Raw genomic sequence first — 17,254 nt, 5'->3', positions numbered from 1 at the left:
CCTAGGGCTTAACAGGTTGTAGCCCCAGCAGCCATCTCCACCTGATGGATGCTTCTTGGCCTGTCAAGAACAGAACTCTAGAACCCTGCAGCATAATCTTGAAACTAGAAAGGACCTTTAAGGTTATCTAGTTCTGATTTTTAAAATGAGGAAACTAGGCCCAGAGAAGTTGAGTGACTTGCCCCATTTGATCAATAACAAACATTTGTTAATGAGTACCTTTTGTGTACCGGGCTCTGAAGATACAAAAACTGAAATGAAATAGTCTTTGCCCTCAAGGAGCATACATTCAACTGGGTGGATACAACATGAGCACAGATATATTCAAAATCATTTCAACATGAATGTGTCATTAACTTGCAAATAAATCAGGCTTCGTGGACAAGGTGGTACCTTCTTTAAAATGATGCTTTAAAAGAGGCAGAGGTGAGGAAGGACTGCATTCTAGCCATGAGAGACCACTTATTCCAAGGCACAGAGGCGGAACAGCTAGCAGGCCAGTTTTTAACGGGAAAGACTGGAAGGGTCACACAGGTATCAAGTGGCAGAGGCGGGATTTGTACCCAGGTCTCCTGACTCTGGATCCAGCACTCTTCTCCTGCCCCACAATAAGGGTTTGTTAATAAAATTAAAGCAAAAGGATTGGGGCATTTTTATTAAATGGCATGTCATACTGATTTGGGTTCATTTCTCTTGTGCAGAAGAAAACCAAGGAAACGTACAGGTTACAACTGAAACTCTGCCAAAACCTACTGAAGAAGGACAAGGTATGAAGGTCAATGGGACTAAGATGATTAGTAATGCAGAACACAGGAATAACAAAGTGAGTAAAAGTCTCCCACCTGGGTGCATCGACTGCCCAGATGTAGACAAAATCATGACCAGTTGTGAGGTTTCAGAAACCAGCACCGTAGTGTCCCTAGAACCTTTAACCTCTGTGAAGCCTGGATTGACAAAAGCGCCTTCAACAGAAAAAGAATGTGAAACATCCAGTGTTTGCCCATCACCAGAGGGCAGTGCCAGCCTCCCGTTGTCTAGTGGAGAAGTTCCATCCGGATTGGGCCTTGACCACGAAGCCACCGACAATCACCAACACAGCTGTGGCTGGGATGTTAAAAGTCCTTCTGAGACCAGCATTCCTCAGGTGAAGAGCAAGAAAGATGGCGTTCTTCCTTTGGAAGCAGACCCCCAAGAGTCACCTTTCCCATTGAGCTTAGCTTGTGTGGGGTCTGGGAGTATTTCCACTGAAGAATGTGGCTCTGGAGACGTTCTGCAGAAGACAGAAAAAGCCTTCTGGACCAGAGAAATCCCGAGAAAAGAAGGCTCCGCTTCTAGACTAGCGGAGGAAGAACAACTTCAGAGTGTCCAGAGCAAAAGTCGAGAAGTACTTCCTGTTAATTCAACACCAGGAGGAGAAGAAAGCACACCTCCTTTGAAATGTGCCAGGGATCAGAGAGGATGTGTCCGTGGTAATGGCTGCTGTATACCCAGCCCCAGTCAGAGCTCTCGAAGTCTCCAACAAGAGAACTCTCATTCTCCCTCAGAAGGAGATCCTGTAAAAGTCCCTTCAGAAATTCAAGAAAATGTCAACAGACATGAAGGCAAGAGGGCAACTTGTCCTTGCGACCTACACCATGATGAAGACACCATAGAGGAAAGTGACGACTTGGTGATGCAGAATGAAGAATCAGAAAAGACCGTCTGTGGAGACCCAAGCATATTAGACAGGAGTGTTGGCTCCTTGGTTGGCAGCCAGACAGGCCCAGGAAGCACCACTGAGAAAAGAGACCTCGCTGCTTGTTCTGTGCCAGATGAACCACCCAGGCCTGTAAGAAAAGTCTCAGAGGTCAATAGAGTTCTAACCCAGTTCCAAATGGACAAAAAACGTGACCTTGCTAACCAGCCTGAGGTGAAAGAAACTCTGGGTTTCTTAAAGAGGGGTGTTATTCCATTTGTAGATGGACAGAGAAGTGCTTCTTATGAGCAGAAGGAATTTGTTTCACACCCTGCTGAGTCCAGTGAGGACAAAGAGGAGCTTTTATGTGTCTTATCTGGAAAGAAGTCTTTCAATGCTCGTGACCACAGTGAAGCAAGGGATCGCCAAGAGTTGTCTTTAGGTGATAATGCAGAAGAAGTCTGCAAGGGAATAAGTGAGGTTTCTCCGCAACAGGCTAACTCAATTTTGGAGGATGGAGACAAGGTCATTGCCAGACAGCAAACCATTCTGACTTACATGAACAATGTGAAGGATGCCTTCCGCCCAGGTGCCACCACCTGCCGTGCCTCTTCCCAGAATCATGACGTCTGCACTAAGGCAGTACACTTTAAAAGGGTGCCAAAAAACACAGTTGGGGGAAATCTAGAGGCGATGTTAGCAGTATCCAGATTATCTAAAGAGGCAGAGCATGAAAGTGCTCAATCCCAGGGATGTCACAGCTGCCTCCAGAGAGCTGAAAACACCTCAGAAGAGGACGTAAGCTCAGAGGGTGTTGCCTACAAGTCCACTGCAACCTCCTCAGAAGCTGAGAATCGCTCTATATTGACCTCTGAAGACATGTTGGTGCCCAGTGATCTTCACTGTCCAAGAACAGAAAGTAGCCCGGCAGAAACTATCCTCAATGTGAGACATCCCTCAGGGGAAAGTCAACTTTCTAAAGAAGAAACTGAAGATAGTTTTCAAGAAGGCAAGGTCAGGAATGAAGTGGCTTCCTGTTCATTATTCAGCAGAGCCTTAAGCAAAAGCACACTTGCCTTGAGCCATGTTAAGCCTGGAAATTTCATAGCAAGCTCAGCCCGAAAAGGAAAGAAACTGGGAGCGTCCAGTAAGGAGACTGCATTACCTGGCGAAGCCCATCCCTCTGAAGTTAGCGTTTCAGAAAGTAAGCTGTCCTCAAACATTCCAAATAATGCAGAGCCGAAGGACCTGTGTTGCAGCACAGAGAGCTCAGATGTGAAGGGTATAAACCAAGCAGATGGGACAAATAAAGGCCTTAAACGCCAGAGTGACCTTAACAATCCAGTTGAATCCTGGAGTGAAAGTGAATCTTCCATGAGCAGACATCATGCTGTGGGGATCTTTGATGTCCAAAACACAGACAGTCATAAGAGTGAAGAGATTTCAAAACCTAACAAAGAGTTGCGCTCCACTCACAAAGAACTGCTAACTAATGACTTGAGCACTGTCCAGCCATCTTGTGGTCTTCCAAAGAAAAATGTTTCTAATACCTCCCTCGATAATGAAGAATCGACTGCGTGCAGAGCTGCCCCAGCTCATCTTCATAATAAGCTTGGAGAAGAGGCGTTAGAAATGAAAGAATCTGGTGCAGCTAGGAGTCACAGAAGGCAAGAAGAGCTGTCCTGGCTTCAGAGAGATGAGCCTTTGAGTAGTGACCAGCCTCAGGGAGAAGTCCGTGTTCCATTTCAAAGACTAATAGATGAGGAGGACTCTGTTGTATCAGGTGCTTCCGAATCCTTTAATATGAGACCTCTGAAAACATTAGCTTCTTGTACAGGGACACCATCGGGAGACCAGAGTCATGGTGGTCTTTGTAATCCTGTGAGCTGGGAGGGCAAGAAGCTGGGTCAAGCGGCACGAGACAGTGAAGCACATGGGCCCAAGAGCTCCTTGGCCCGTGGGATAGGGTCTGTTGCCAATCATGAGCCAGATGCAAAGTTGTCAGATACCATGAATGGGAGAATTATTGAAGGAATACTTCCAGGGGAGACACAAGGAACAACTGGTGGGCCACAAATGAATTCTGCATTTAATGAGAAAGATTCCTTAGAAGGTTCTTCCAGAGAGCATGATCTTGGTGAAAAAGCTAAACCAGAACATGTTTCTATGTCAGCAGATGTCAAAGTACTTCCCAAAATTTTAAAGAATAGCACAATGAAGACTAAAGGGAAGAAGAGAGCACCTGAGAGAAGCCTTAACATTGATACAGCAGGCAAGAGAGATACAGCAGGAACATTCCAGCCAAAGCTGGTCTCCTCTATGACAACTTCATCTTTTGAACTGAATCTCGAAAATAAAATGAACAGAAGAGAGACAGAAGAACAGCAAGGGATATTAAATAACTTAAAAGTCAGAGAGGAATCTGAAGGGGAAATGTTGAGAGAAGAAGGTGGTGAAAAGAATTCAGATGCTCAGAGGTCGCATTTTAAACGGAAGAGGATGTGTGGCAGGAGTAGAACAGAGAAAGCTCAGGCTGTCCAGGGCTGCAGGCGTCTTAAAGGAGGGCGAGAAGGCACGCAGCCAAAGAAAAGAGGAACCTTTTCCGAGAAGGAAGCTTCACTGAACGCCAAGCCATTTATTGGGCCAACAACGGGCCCGGTGTCACAAGACTCGACAAGTCGAAGCCACCTTCAGAGATACCCCCATGAGCAGAGCCCTTTGAAGGATACCATAGGAGCAGAGGTGACGGAGGAGGAGTGTCTTCCTCAAACTTTTCTAAAAATGGATGACTCAGAGTCGAGTTTCCCCACTTTCACTAGGACATCACAAGACATTAGTGGTTCTGAATGGGAGAATACATACGGTACCTTTGCGATTATCCCATGGCAAGGACAATCTCTTCCATCATTAAAGAAGGAGCTAAATGTCCCTTACCATGAGCCCAACGAGACTGGAAGAAACACGAATGATGTCCAGGCAGGGATTCCTCGAAAGAATGCTTCAGAAACCAGCTCAGTCAAAGAACACAAAATCCTCCGCTGGTCCTCTGCTGTCCCTCCATTCTCTGCTTCGGGGGCCAATCACACGCCCCAGCCAAAAGCCCTGAGACGCCTTGTGCTGAACAGCACGAGGCTTGAGAAACCTACCAAAGAGTTGGCCTTGCTAAGCAAGCTGTCTGTTCTGGCCAGGAAGCTGCTGACTGCGTCTACGGTGACCCAAGAGTTAGGACGTCAGCCATCAACTGCCCAGCTTCTTCCGGTGGCTGAGACCTACAAATGGCTCAGGTTTAAAAAGCTCCAGGATGAATCTCCCCACAACATGACGCAGCTTAGCCTACGCCTCGGTGATTATGGGTGCAACAAGACACTTGATGGTCATCAGCCTTTGGCACTTTATCCCCTCGAAGCTCTCAGAGCAGGCTTCTTAGATTTGATGAACAAAATGCCATCATTGCAATTCAATGCACAAATCTTCCCAATATCCTTTCACATGAACCTGGACTCAGAGCTCACAAGTGATTCTACAAGAATTTTTTCTGAGCATTGCTCCCCTCCTGAGAGTGCCCCATCAGGGGATCCCGTGCACCCGCCTCAGCCTCCAAAGTGGACCGTTTCCTTCCTTATGTCCCAGGGTTCTTCAGGGACAGCCACATTCAGGGAAGATGCAGGGCTCGGTTGTGAGCTGCGCTCCCATGCTGCCCTGCAGACCCTCTCTCCCGGGCAAGCCCCTGGAAGCAATGCTATCACAAAGGTCAGAGCTGGTTGCTCTGTCCTTGGCCTTCATACAGTTTTAGCACTTTCTTCCCCTGGATGTTATAGGATCTGGACGAGAAGGAGGAGCTTATCCAGTCATTTGCCTACCATCCAGAGGCTCTTCATGACTCAGTTTACACAGGGCTTCAAAGGGTTAAGGCTTCAAGCATCTCTGTCCAACAGTCTCTTCCCTTCTCTGCCCCACTCAGTGGGCAGGGTACTGTCCATATGGAGCCAGCATGGTCCTTCTGCCTGCCCCTTCGAAATCACTACTCTCCATTCCAAACACAGCAAGTGGCCGCCAACTCTGGGCATCAGGAACAGGTAATGTCCAAGTCTGTCGGCTTTTTTTTTTTTTTTTTTTTTTTCAAATGTTCAGTGTATAATCCCTGCCATTGGGCAAAGGAGAAGGGGACTGAGTTTGAGTGGGAAGCACAGGATTCTTTTCAGGCCTTTTCCTTCTGCCTTCCTCTTCTGATAACTGGCCAGCTCTGCAGAGAAAGGCCAGTAAGTCTTGTCTAGACTCCTTTTGTTGTCACAAGGTTTCTTTTCTTTTCTTTTTTTTTTTATTTCATTTCCTGGATTCTCCTCACTCTTGAAACTCATTTCTTTCTATTTTTTCGCCTCCATATTTTTTCAAACTTCTTGGCCAAACTCAACATGAACATATATAACTTCTGATAATGTATCGCTGAGAGGTTAATAGTAATAAGAACTAAATAATAAAGTGACATCCTGTGATCATTTTCACCTGAACCCCATCAGAAAAGATGATACAATGATAGTTACATTAAAGCACTTTGCAGTTTGCCCCATGCTTCCATATATGTGATCTCTGCTATAGCAACTTTCTACAGAGATCTCAGAACATTCATTATCCAAGCATGATGGAATTTATCTCGTGACCCTTTTCCAGCTGGTTTGAAGGATTCGCTGCGTAGCATCAGAGCTGTCGTGGCCTGGAAACACCTTATTCAGCTGTGCCTTCAGAGGCCAGCACTTCTCTCCCCAACAGTTGGGAATAGCTTCGTCGTTTGTGAAAGCTAAGAGACGAAGAAATGGAATGCTGCCTTCTGCTCTCACTTGTGACTGGCCTGATTCTGCACTTTTCGATTCCTAAAGAAACACTGGATGCTGAAGCACAAGAAATATCTCCTTCCTACATACCACCACTTTCTGGTGACTGCAATAGAATGGAAGCTCATCAAGGACAGAGGCAGATTATTTGATGTTTTTGTTCTCCCAGTGCATTGCACGTAGTGGATAGATGCTTAATGTTTTTTAAAGTTAAATGAATTATTGTAGGTAGACACTTTCTCACTTAGGAAACTTGTTCATAAATAGATGAACATCCCATCCTTCTCCTCCCCAAAACAAAACAAAAACAAAACTTTATTAAAAAATCTGAGGAGCCAAGACTAATTTAATGTCCCTCATTCAGGTTTTGTCTTGTGCTTCCAGAATATTTTGCTAGTTTTGATAGGTTTTGGGGCTTATCAGAAAAACAGAATTTTGGAAATGTAAACAAAAGCCCAGAAGTAGCTAGCTCCCAAGAACCTCAGGGTTTTTTTTCTTAAAGATCTTGAGAATGGGGCAGTGGCTGATATAAGAAGTGGCCACTGAGATCCTTGGGTCAAGCCCTGGTGGCCTGTGCCCTGACTGATCTCTTGGGAACAAATCAGATTGATGAATGACAGAAGCCCTGCTGTCAGAGTGCCCCCGACACACAGTTGCTCTCTTGTGCACAGAACATGAGCCATTAAGTCTGTTAAACTCTTGGAAAAGTCTCAGAGTTGAGTTTGGTTCAACACTTGATCATTTCACCATATGATGAATGGAATGAACCTCTTCCATATGATTTTTCTCTCCCAGATCGACACACTCATTCCCATTTGTCATCTCTCTCTGTTTCTCTTTTTTGTTTCTTGATTTCTCTGTCTCTGATTCTTAAGAGTTATGATATGCAGGTGTTTGGGGGCTTTTTTCACAGGGAGGGACAGAGGGAGAAAGAGGCTGTTCTGCCACAGTGACACCTGTGAGGACACGGGAGCTTTTCCTTAGTTTGAGATCCTTCCCAGTCATTAAGGGTTCCCATCCTGCCATGTGCTTTTCGAGAAGGTCCCTCACAATTCCTTGCCAGGGCTGAGAGATCATTTCCTAAGCCAAGTGTGGAACTCAGGTTTCCATTTATGGCCTTCAGAAGGCTTTTCTTTTTAACTATAACTAGTAGTAGACATCCGCCAAAGGATTTCATGCCCTCCTTAAGCAGGGCATGAGAAAGAATACTGACTATCGCAATCTTTTAATGCAGCGGCAGGGAGAGCTTTGGGCAGCCAAAGCTTCCATTTATCATAATATACATGTGTCTCATGTTGTTACATTTTCGAAAACCTCCTTTGAGCCTTGGCATCCCCTTGCGAGACAGGACAGGCAGATCCAATCACCACCTTAAAGATGCGGTCAGGGTTAGAAGTGAACCAAGGAGAATAACTAACTGGCTTAACCGAGGCAACACGAGCTGTCCTTAGGTCAGGATCATATACTTAAGCCGATCACAGCATTGTCACACTAGCCATGGGACTGATGTTCGATTGCCTGACAATTTTTGGGTGGACAGAGACTTTCATACTTTTTTCTGTCAATGTCTGGGGTTGCTTTTCCCCATAGATTAGAGAAACTGTTCAGAGCAGCGAGGAGACTTAGAGAAGAAACACAAGCTTGTCATTTTATGGACCAGGCGGAGAAGAGATTCAACCTGTCAATGCAAAGGCAGGGTTGGGTCCTGGGAGGGCCCAGCCAGTCACCTTCACATCCTGCTATATGAATGGCCTCAGCAGCAGCAACTCAGGGTTACCCGAGGAACTTGAATTGACAGAATGTTCACCTTCTAACCCTTCAGAACCTCTTAGTGTTGTGAGGAAATTGTTTTTAGGCAACCCTTAAATGCCTCAATAATGAAATTATTCCATTTCATTTCAATTTTCAACAATGAAAATAGTATTCAGGAGGATGTAAATATTGATATTTTCTCCAAGAAGGATAATGGACTCATTCTACTGGGAGAGCTTTATAGGCCTCCCAAATCAGAGAGCAGAGTGTTTATGGTGAGTTGCTAAAACTAGCCACTTAATCATTAAGGTAACAGCCCTGTTGGTGGTTGCTATCCCACTTATGTTCCACGGATCCCTGCTCCAGAAACCAGTCTTGGTTTCTTCTGCCCTCCGTAAGGTAGATGAAAGCATCCTGAGCAAGTTGTCCACGTCCCAGAGCAGCACTGGGTGTCCAGGAAATTGTGCAGTCTTCATGTATGCGTGACATCTTTGGACATCTTTTCTTTCCTTGAGTCACATTTTAATAAGCCGTGCTCTCTTAGAAGCAATGGATGGTCTGTTTCCAAGCGCTCCCCTCACACTCACGCTCGTCTCACTCCCTTCTTTTCATCCTTAGAAATCTTTTCTCTTTAAACTCTAACGCAAGCCATGACTACCAGCCTGTCCAAGTTATCTGATACTCTTCTGGTTAGGAGGATTATGGTGGGGGGGGGTTTTGTTTTCTTTTAAGATGCCAGACTTTTTCTTCAGGAATTTTGAATTAGGGTGGGTTTTTAAAACCACCCCAGGGATCACACTTTTTTACTCTCTTATTGCTTGTCCTTAACGTGCTTGCCTTTATCCTTTTTCTCCTCCACACCAGCCATGCCATCCTACCACACGTGCCTCTGTTGGGCATGGAAGCCACCCCTGTTAGGACCACAGACAGTCCAACTAGGTAAGCTTCATACCAGCTGTTGTGTACCATTCACCATGATGGGGACTCCAGTGGAGGCTGAATTACCCAGAAGGAAAGAGGCAAATCAAGGATGAATTTAGATCATTTAAAACATTAACTAAAAAAGCCTCCAGAAGCACTGGGTGTCCCTTCTAATGTGTTGATATGAATGGGGTCTCAGCTCATCTTCTTTATCAGACAAGTATATCTTTTGACCATGGTGTTCCATAATCTTTTATTACATAAGATATTTCCAACCACGAGCCCTTTCTCCACCTCCTCTAAAAGGTGGAATGAACTTGGAAGTTGTGTACATTCTGGCCAGGTGGGAACCATGCAGAGAAGCCCTAGGGCCAGAAGAAAGTCACAGATGTGACTTTGTTCTCTGCGTCTGACCCCTCCCAAGCCTTCCATTTCCTTTGGTAAAATGGGATAGCACTTGTGCTTTCTAGCTCACAGAATGGTTAAGGAGAAACTATTTTATATTTTTTATTTTGCCCAGTTACGTGTAAAAGAATTGTTACCATTTATTTTTAAATCTTTGAGTTCCAGATTCTCTCCCTCCTTCCCCCCAACCTCCATCAAGAAAGCACATGTGAAGTTATGTAAACCTTTCCGTAAAAGTCTTATTGCGAAAGAAAACCTAGATTTCTGCCACCAAAAAACCAACAACAACAAGAAAAAACCTCCAGGGGAAAAAAAAGTTAAAAGTCTATCCCAGTATGGATTCAGCCACAATTAGTTCTTTCTCTGGGTATAGATAACAAGAGGAAAGCATTTTGTAAACATTTGCCGGAGATGGCATTAATATCCTGGGCTATTTACTGGCATCCAGCTTGTAGAAGGCTCCTTCAGGGAACAAAAAGGAATTTTGGCTCACGTGTTATTTCTGAAAGGGGATGGCCGAGAACAGCATCATTTCATCTTGGCTTCAGGCCTGCTTTCCATTTCCAGTGGGCTAGAGCAGGGATTGGCAAGCTACCTCTTGGCTCAGGGATCCTCTAAAAACAAGTACCTATAAATCACTGACCCTCTCAGCCAGACTGAACCAAGAAATGGTCAGCTCTAATGCTTCCTTCTTTCTCCTTTCTGTTATCTCAGGTCGGGATCTCCAGTCTCTGCTTTGGCACCAAAGTCCTGCTTAGCCTTTGAGCCAGTGGTCAGTGTGCTCCGGCTTTCCACCTCTGACTACCAGATTCCTAATTTGAAAGAGCTTAGGCGAGTCCCCCCTGTGTGCTCCAGTCAGCACAGCAGTACTACCCAGAAAGAGGTAAAATTACGGGCATGGAGTCCCTTCTCCCTTGGGAACCTTGTTCTGCTGGGCCCCTGAGGCTAGAGCCAAGAATGGCGGGAGATGGTTTGCCCTAGAAGTGGTGTATCTCCCTCCTTTGCTGGGGAGGGACACTTTGGGCGGAGCTGGGCTGGACTGGGGTGGGCTCAGGTCCCTTTGAGTGCCTGAATTCTGTAATCTGATCTCAAAGAGGGCTGTGACCGTCAATGGAGAGATTTCTTATTAGTCATGGCCCTGGGTACCCCAAGTCTTCCTTATGCTTCTCCTGGGCCCGCCTTAGAGCTGCCAGTCAGGGTCTTCCTCCCACTGTCTCACTTGGCACTGCCACCAGGCTCTTTGCTGTGTGTTTCGTGATTGGCCAAATTGTAAAACCGAATAAGCGTGTGACTTCATACTTCCAGAGCCCCTGTCGTGGTTCGCTTCCCTGGCCACCTCCCCCAGAGCGCACATCCCCATCCCTGGGCCTCTTCCGTTCCTTTCTTAGCTCCACTATACCCTTGTGTTCTCATACATTTCTCAGAATAAGGTGGGGTCCCAGGTGGGTAGGAGAGCACAATGGGATGTGCGTGAGGAATTTATACTTTCTAGATTTCACAATTGAATTGTGTGATTGTTTCCCAGTCCTATAAATTAGAGTTTGACAGGCCCAGTAACAACCTTTTAGGGAACAAATTGTAGATCCCAGTAATTCAGAACACCAATGAAGTGATATTGGGAGCAACTACAAAGTTGCTTTATGAGTTTTTTGGGTTTTGTACAATTTTTTCTTTATGGATTTCTTCCCTCTGTCAATAGAGTGAGCCAGAGAAGCGGCCAACAAAAGTCTCCCAGATTCGAATCCGGAAAACCATTCCTAGGCCAGACCCCAACCTCACCCCAATGGGCCTGCCTCGACCCAAAAGGTGAGTTCTTCTTCTGCAGTAAAGAAATCCTGCAACTTCACAGCATCCAAGACTTTGATTCTTGACTATGTGATCCTTTAATTTGGGGTCACCTCGGCCTATTCCTTGGAAGGGGCTGCTGACGTTCTGGTTTGTGGAGTAGGGAGAACCTATGGGGGAAGAACAGTCAAAAGGGAACTGAGATGTGACCATCTATGAGAATGATGAGAGAACTTATCCCATTCTTCTATGTAATGGTTCCTAGTCATTCCCCAGAGTCCTTTCACTGGGTGTCGCTGGGTTAGTTCATTACTGCTCCATTGGAACTGATTTTGTTCATCTCATTGCTGAAGATGGCCAGGTCCTTCAGTATAGTATTGTTGTGGAAGCGGTCCTGGAGAGCAGTTTCTTAACTGATCATTTGGAAATGATTTTGCTGGGACACCTATGTAACCTTTGTCAGGAACAACTGGGGTGAGAAGAGCTGGTCATCTTGTTGCAATTGTGTGGGAGCGGGGGCTATTCTGAGTAGGGGACTGGCCCCAACCAAGCTGGTGGGCAGCACACTCTGGTCTTGTCTGTGATTCCTCCCCCTTCTGGGAGGAGGAAAGCAGAATCTGGTTACTCAAAGCATCCTCTTGGTCTACCCAAGGAACTCTGGGCTCCCTTCCTGGTGTTTTGGGAAGAGCCAGTTTCTGCCCTCACTTATCCTCGGGTTCTCTTTTAGTGGACACAAGTGCCCTCAATGCCCTGTTTCCAAGGAGCCGAGTCTTCATGAGAGATCTCCCGTTGTATGGGCAGAGAACACTTGGCCAAAGATAGGAACCCTTGGGTTCTAGGCCTCTGCCTCTTACACTGCCTGTGGCCTCTCTAGGCTATGCTGTCCTGTGGGAAATGGGAGCACCAGCACTCACCCACTCCATAGAATGCCTTTGAGGATTAGATTAGCTACTGCTCGTCCAAGGGCTTCGAAAGTGGCTCCAGCCCTGAGCGAGCTCAGGACGAGGATGCAGGATGGACTCATGTTCTCTCCTTTTCAGGCTGAAGAAGAAGGAATTCAGTTTGGAAGAAATCTACACCAACAAAAATTACAAGTCCCCTCCTGCGTCTAGGTACGTCCCCCGGGTTTGGCACGAGCCTGTGCCATCTCTTGGTGGGCCCTGGCAGATGTGGTCATGGGAAATGTGGGTGTGCGGTCCAAAGGGATTGGTCCCAATAGCAGAAGTGAGGGAGGGGGGCTGGAGCCTCTTTGCACATCCGTACTTGACAGACATGAAAATAGGCCAGGGCTGATGCTGAATGGCATTCCAGCACCAGGCTGCTGAGAATGGAGTTGGCTTGGGTCTTGTCTCCCTGTTGTCCCGGCTACAGGGAATCTTCATTATCCCAACAGTAGAAGTAATGGCCTAGTAGCTAAAAACCAGGAGATTAAAGCACAAGAGAGGTCTCTACAAACCCTTGCACCTTGGAAAGACGGTTCCCTTCCAAAGGAGGAACTGGGATAGCAGGATGTGACCCCAGGCTGTGAAGCCTGCAGTGGGAGTGCAGCTGCAGGGCCAGGTCTGGGCTTAGCGTTGGGACAGACATCCTACAGTCGGCCAGAGCTGCCCAGAAATAAGAGGGGCTGCCCCGGGAGGGGGTGGTACTCTTCCCAGGCATGCCGGAGGACTCCTTGCCGTATTCATTTTAAAGAGGAATTCTGGGGGGGTCGGGTTCAAGGAGCCAGCCCTGGCCCCTGAGGATCCTCCCAGGCAGAGCCTCTGTGTGTGCAGGCCTAATGGCCCCGTTTTGATCTCCCAATCCCAGGTGTTTAGAGACCATCTTTGAAGAGCCCAAAGAGAGAAACGGGGCGCTCATTTCTGTCAGTCAGCAGAAGAGAAAGCGGGTCCTAGAATTCCAGGATTTCACTGTCCCCCGGAAGAGGAAGAATCGTGGAAAAATCAAGGTGACGGGCAGCTTCACCAGGGCAAAAAAAGCTGCCCTGCAGAGCCAAGAGCTCGACGCCCTTTTGATTCAGAAGCTAATGGACCTGGAGACTTTCCTTGCCAAGGAGGGAGAAGACGAGCCGGCTTCAGGCTGCTGAGGGGTCGAGTCCATGGAGGAATCTGGAGACCACTGGGGGCCATCCTCTTGGACCTCCTCGGGAAGGGGAATCTCTTGGCGATTCTCGGTCATTTAAACCACTCAGCCCGCGTGAGGGACCCCTGGTGAACAAGCTCCGTCGAGGTGCCGACATCTCTGCTCTGCTGCTGAGGAAGGCTCGCCTGCCCTCCCTGGCGGGGGCCCGTGCCCTCCGCAGCCTTGGCGCCCCCGGGCCGGTGGCCCACCTGTGATAACACTAGGATCCCCAGGACCCACCCACCTCATTTTGCACGTCCCTGTGGACTTTCTCCATTGTTTACAGCGGTGCTAGTCGCGGAAGCTGAATCACCTCGTCTTGGGATCCCCGACTGGCGGGAAGAGCTGGGCAGTGGTTTGTCCTGAGGTTGTTCTTAAATCCTGGGAATGAGTCTGCTTAGACCTGGGTTCTGTGTGAGTGGCCTCCCCCACCCCGCCCGCCGGTGCCCCGGCCACTGGCACCCGAGGAGCCCAACAAGGCACCATTCCAAGTCAGTTGCACTTTTCAATATTGTGGTGTTTCCTCTTTTTATTATTATTGTTGTCATTGTTGTTGTTATTATTATTATTATTATTATTATTGCTGCATGTTGGGGAGCCTTTAAATGTGATTTTTGTTTTTATTTTTTATTTTTTAACTTGTGGAGGAGAAAGGCATTTATCTCTTAAGCAGAGACTGTTGGCTGTGCGATGTGGGTCTGACCCAGTCCCTCACAGGGCGGTATGAGCCCCGGCCCCTCCCTCCTTCTCTTGGGCCGTTCCTCCCCCTAATGCAGGGCTGGCCAGCCCGGAGAGGAGGGGCCCTCTGGCCGCTCCCACCCTCCAAGTGAGCGGACTTTGTGGGCACAGAGCCGGTTTTTCTCCAGGTAGTTTTTAATGTACTAGGATGAGATGGGATTTTACTTGTTTTATGGCCAAAACAGATGATGGTGGATGATGCTGGACTTACTCCCTGGGGCTGGCTTCAAAGGCTTATTCCCTAAGTCTCTAAATGCATGAAAAACCACCTGATTCCAGGCAGAGAGGGCACTGTCCACTCCTCCTTGCTGGAAGCTGCCTGGAGAAGCCCGTCCTCGCTAGCCCCAGGTGAGGGCCTGCGCTCTGGTCACTGTGTTTATGACCTGTACTTGAAGCTTTAGGAAGAGGGAGAGAAGGAGGGGTTGCATCTGCCTGTAGAGCGAAGCCATCTTCATTCCCGGAGCCCTTCTCCTCGGGACCCGCTTGGTCCCCTTCCCCTTTGCTCTCTGCGTTTCTTTTTCTCACGAGCAGGTCTTCCTTTGAAACGAGGGTAGAGAGCTGGGCCTCCCTGTCAGGGACTGGGGTGCTCCTCCTTCCTCCAGTCCCTGGCATCTCTTCCATTCTTCCAGGCTTCTCTCCTGGGTGCCTTGAGGCCTCCAGGGCACACAAGATTCCCCTGTTGCGTCTCATGTTCCCCCTTGGGATTAACTTGTTCGAGTTGGGTGGAGGCCTTTGGCCTCTGCCTTTCCTCCACAGTCCGGCTGTCTGCACCAGCCTGAGAGAGTGTAGGCTTTTTCCCTTGGAAGTTCCTGGCCTAGACATAGGGACCCAGAGCATCCGCTATAGACGAATGGGACCAGAACCCTTGCCCTCCAGATTGGACCAACTCGGTACTGTCCGTGGCTGCAGCGGGCCCAGGTGCCCGTATCCTTCAGACCTGCCTAGGGCAGAGGCTTCCTTCCTCTCTGTGCACTATCCTGGAGGAATAGTGTGTGCTCTTTTCAGGGAGCCCTCCTCCCCCCAACCTAGCTGTCTTGTTCCAGAGGGACCATTTTGTCAGATCCATTGGCGGTGTTGGGAGATTGCAAGGACCCGTGACAGTCGGTGGACCAGGAGGCAGACACTGCCGCAGGGTCTGAAATAATGTCATTTCAGCTTTAGCCCAGCTACAAATGGGACTCAGGCCAGGTGACCAGGGATTGATGCAGTTCTATGGCAGCACCGTGGAGGGCGAAGGGTGCCCCTGTGCTGTGGGCCCCGGCGGCCCCTGTTACTTCTCAAGTCAGCTGACTTGTCCCGTAGCTTCCCCTCCACCCCCCAATTTTAATGAGGCCAGAAAGGCTTCTTTTTAGAGACCTTTGCCATTCCCTCCAAGTCTCTTTTCGGGCTTCCAATCACTCACGGGGAGTTGTCGGATGTGGGGGTCTAGAACTCGGTAGCCACGTCTGTCATCATGTCTACAGGCTTTTCATGACACTTGCAGCCCCCCTGGCAGGGACCAGGTTCTGCCCCAGCTGGCCTGGATCACCTCGGGGGCTAGCGTGTTTCCTGGGTGGGACAGGGGAAGAAATCTCAGGTCTGAGCAGCGTTCTGCTTGTTGCTGAACCTTTCATGGCTGACTTCCCTCTTCCTGCCACTTCTCTCCCCCTTCCCCCCCTTCACTCACCCCTCTCTAGTCTCATTTCTCTGTTCATGTGAAAGTACCTCATTCAAACCGATCATGTCTGTGTTGTCTTACTAAGGGGGAGGGGGGTGCAGTGAAGAGACATGTAGCATTTGCCTTACTCGGAGCCCAATGAGCTCAGAAACTCATGCTGTGAATCCCAAAACATGATGCTCCCCTCCCCCCAGCTGTGAAAATCATGACACTTGGTCACACTTTTGCCTGAAGGGCTTGCTGGAGCTGGAGCCAGCTTCGAAGAATGGGGGCATCTGTTCTTCTGCCCCGGCTGTGGGGTGCTCAGTAGGTGGGTTCTGGGATGGGGGCTCTAGAGCCGCCCTCTCAGTCTCCAGACAAAGATTTGATCTTCTTTCATTAAACACTATGTATATTAAGATAAAAGATTTGATCTTCTTTCATTAAACACTATGTATATTAAGATCAACCTTTAGGCAATGATGCTTTTCTCTTGTCACTTTGAGGCAGGGGAATGATAGGCAGTTATTTTATTTTGTTTTTCCTTTAATGCCTGTGGGAAAATATTTTTTAAACTTTCTTCTGGTGTCTGTGAAAGGACCTAGGATGTGTACCACATTGTGGGTGGCTTTATCCAAAGCATTACAAAGAATTGGCAGAAGTGTCCCTTCCTACGGATCTTCTCAGGAAAGGACCCTCTCTGCCAAAGGAACTGAAATCCTTACGTCCAGGTACTGGACGGGGAGAAGGCTTCAGCCAACGGAAATCAGAGTTTAATATTCCATTGAGCCACAAACCCAGCCCCAGAAGTTTTCTGGGTATCCTGGTGGGTGGGGTGGGGTGGGGCGGGGTGGGGGTTGGGGTGGGGTGGAAGAATAATAATGGTCAAAATTGTTACTTAAGCATTTTCACAAGCCACCTTGTGCTGCATTTGACTTCTGGGAGACGTCTTTCAGCACCCTCGTGCTGGACAGGGCCAGTAGCTGCCTGAATAAAGTGTTTCTATCTTATCATGAGAAATAGTTTGGTGAAATTTGTACATTTTTGGTAATCTCAATCATGCCCCTTGAAGTTTCATTTCTGTTTGGTAGTTTGTGAATCTGAAATTCCCACTGTTATATGTGTTAATTTATGAAAATAAAAAAAATTAAAAAAACTTTTTTTTTTTTTTTTTGAAAAAGTTTCAAAAATTCTCGAGTCTCTGTGATTCTTTCTTGTGGCTACAGCATTGATAGGAATAAAATGTTACCCTGGGGAAGGAGAGAGAACATGCACGTTCCGGTGAACGGCACCTTCTGTATCAGAAATCCCCATAGGTGCCATCCCTGTGGGGTTCCGTCTGTCACTGAAAATTTTCGTTGACCTCTTGTGAAAGCTCCCTCTGGGCCTGGGATA

At 47.7% G+C, this 17,254-nt stretch overlaps 1 protein-coding gene across 2 annotated transcripts in view; it reads left to right on the top strand.

The window, feature by feature from the left end:
• PRR14L (proline rich 14 like) overlaps positions 1 to 16,997 on the top strand; it is a 57,191-nt gene extending 40,194 nt beyond the window's left edge. For both annotated transcript variants that reach the window (XM_031948949.1, XM_031948948.1), the window contains exons 4-9: positions 702 to 5,751; positions 9,121 to 9,195; positions 10,297 to 10,465; positions 11,282 to 11,388; positions 12,408 to 12,479; positions 13,174 to 16,997. In XM_031948949.1, coding sequence (XP_031804809.1) covers positions 702 to 5,751; positions 9,121 to 9,195; positions 10,297 to 10,465; positions 11,282 to 11,388; positions 12,408 to 12,479; positions 13,174 to 13,450 — 5,750 coding nt within the window. In that variant the 3' untranslated portion in view covers positions 13,451 to 16,997. The remainder of the gene's footprint in view (positions 1 to 701; positions 5,752 to 9,120; positions 9,196 to 10,296; positions 10,466 to 11,281; positions 11,389 to 12,407; positions 12,480 to 13,173) is intronic.
• Positions 16,998 to 17,254: the final 257 nt, after the last annotated feature.

Source organism: Sarcophilus harrisii, chromosome 1, assembly GCF_902635505.1.
Source record: "Sarcophilus harrisii chromosome 1, mSarHar1.11, whole genome shotgun sequence".
Lineage (NCBI taxonomy): Eukaryota > Metazoa > Chordata > Mammalia > Dasyuromorphia > Dasyuridae > Sarcophilus > Sarcophilus harrisii.
Note: the sequence above shows the minus strand (reverse complement) of the source record. Positions and strands in the feature narration are given on the sequence as shown.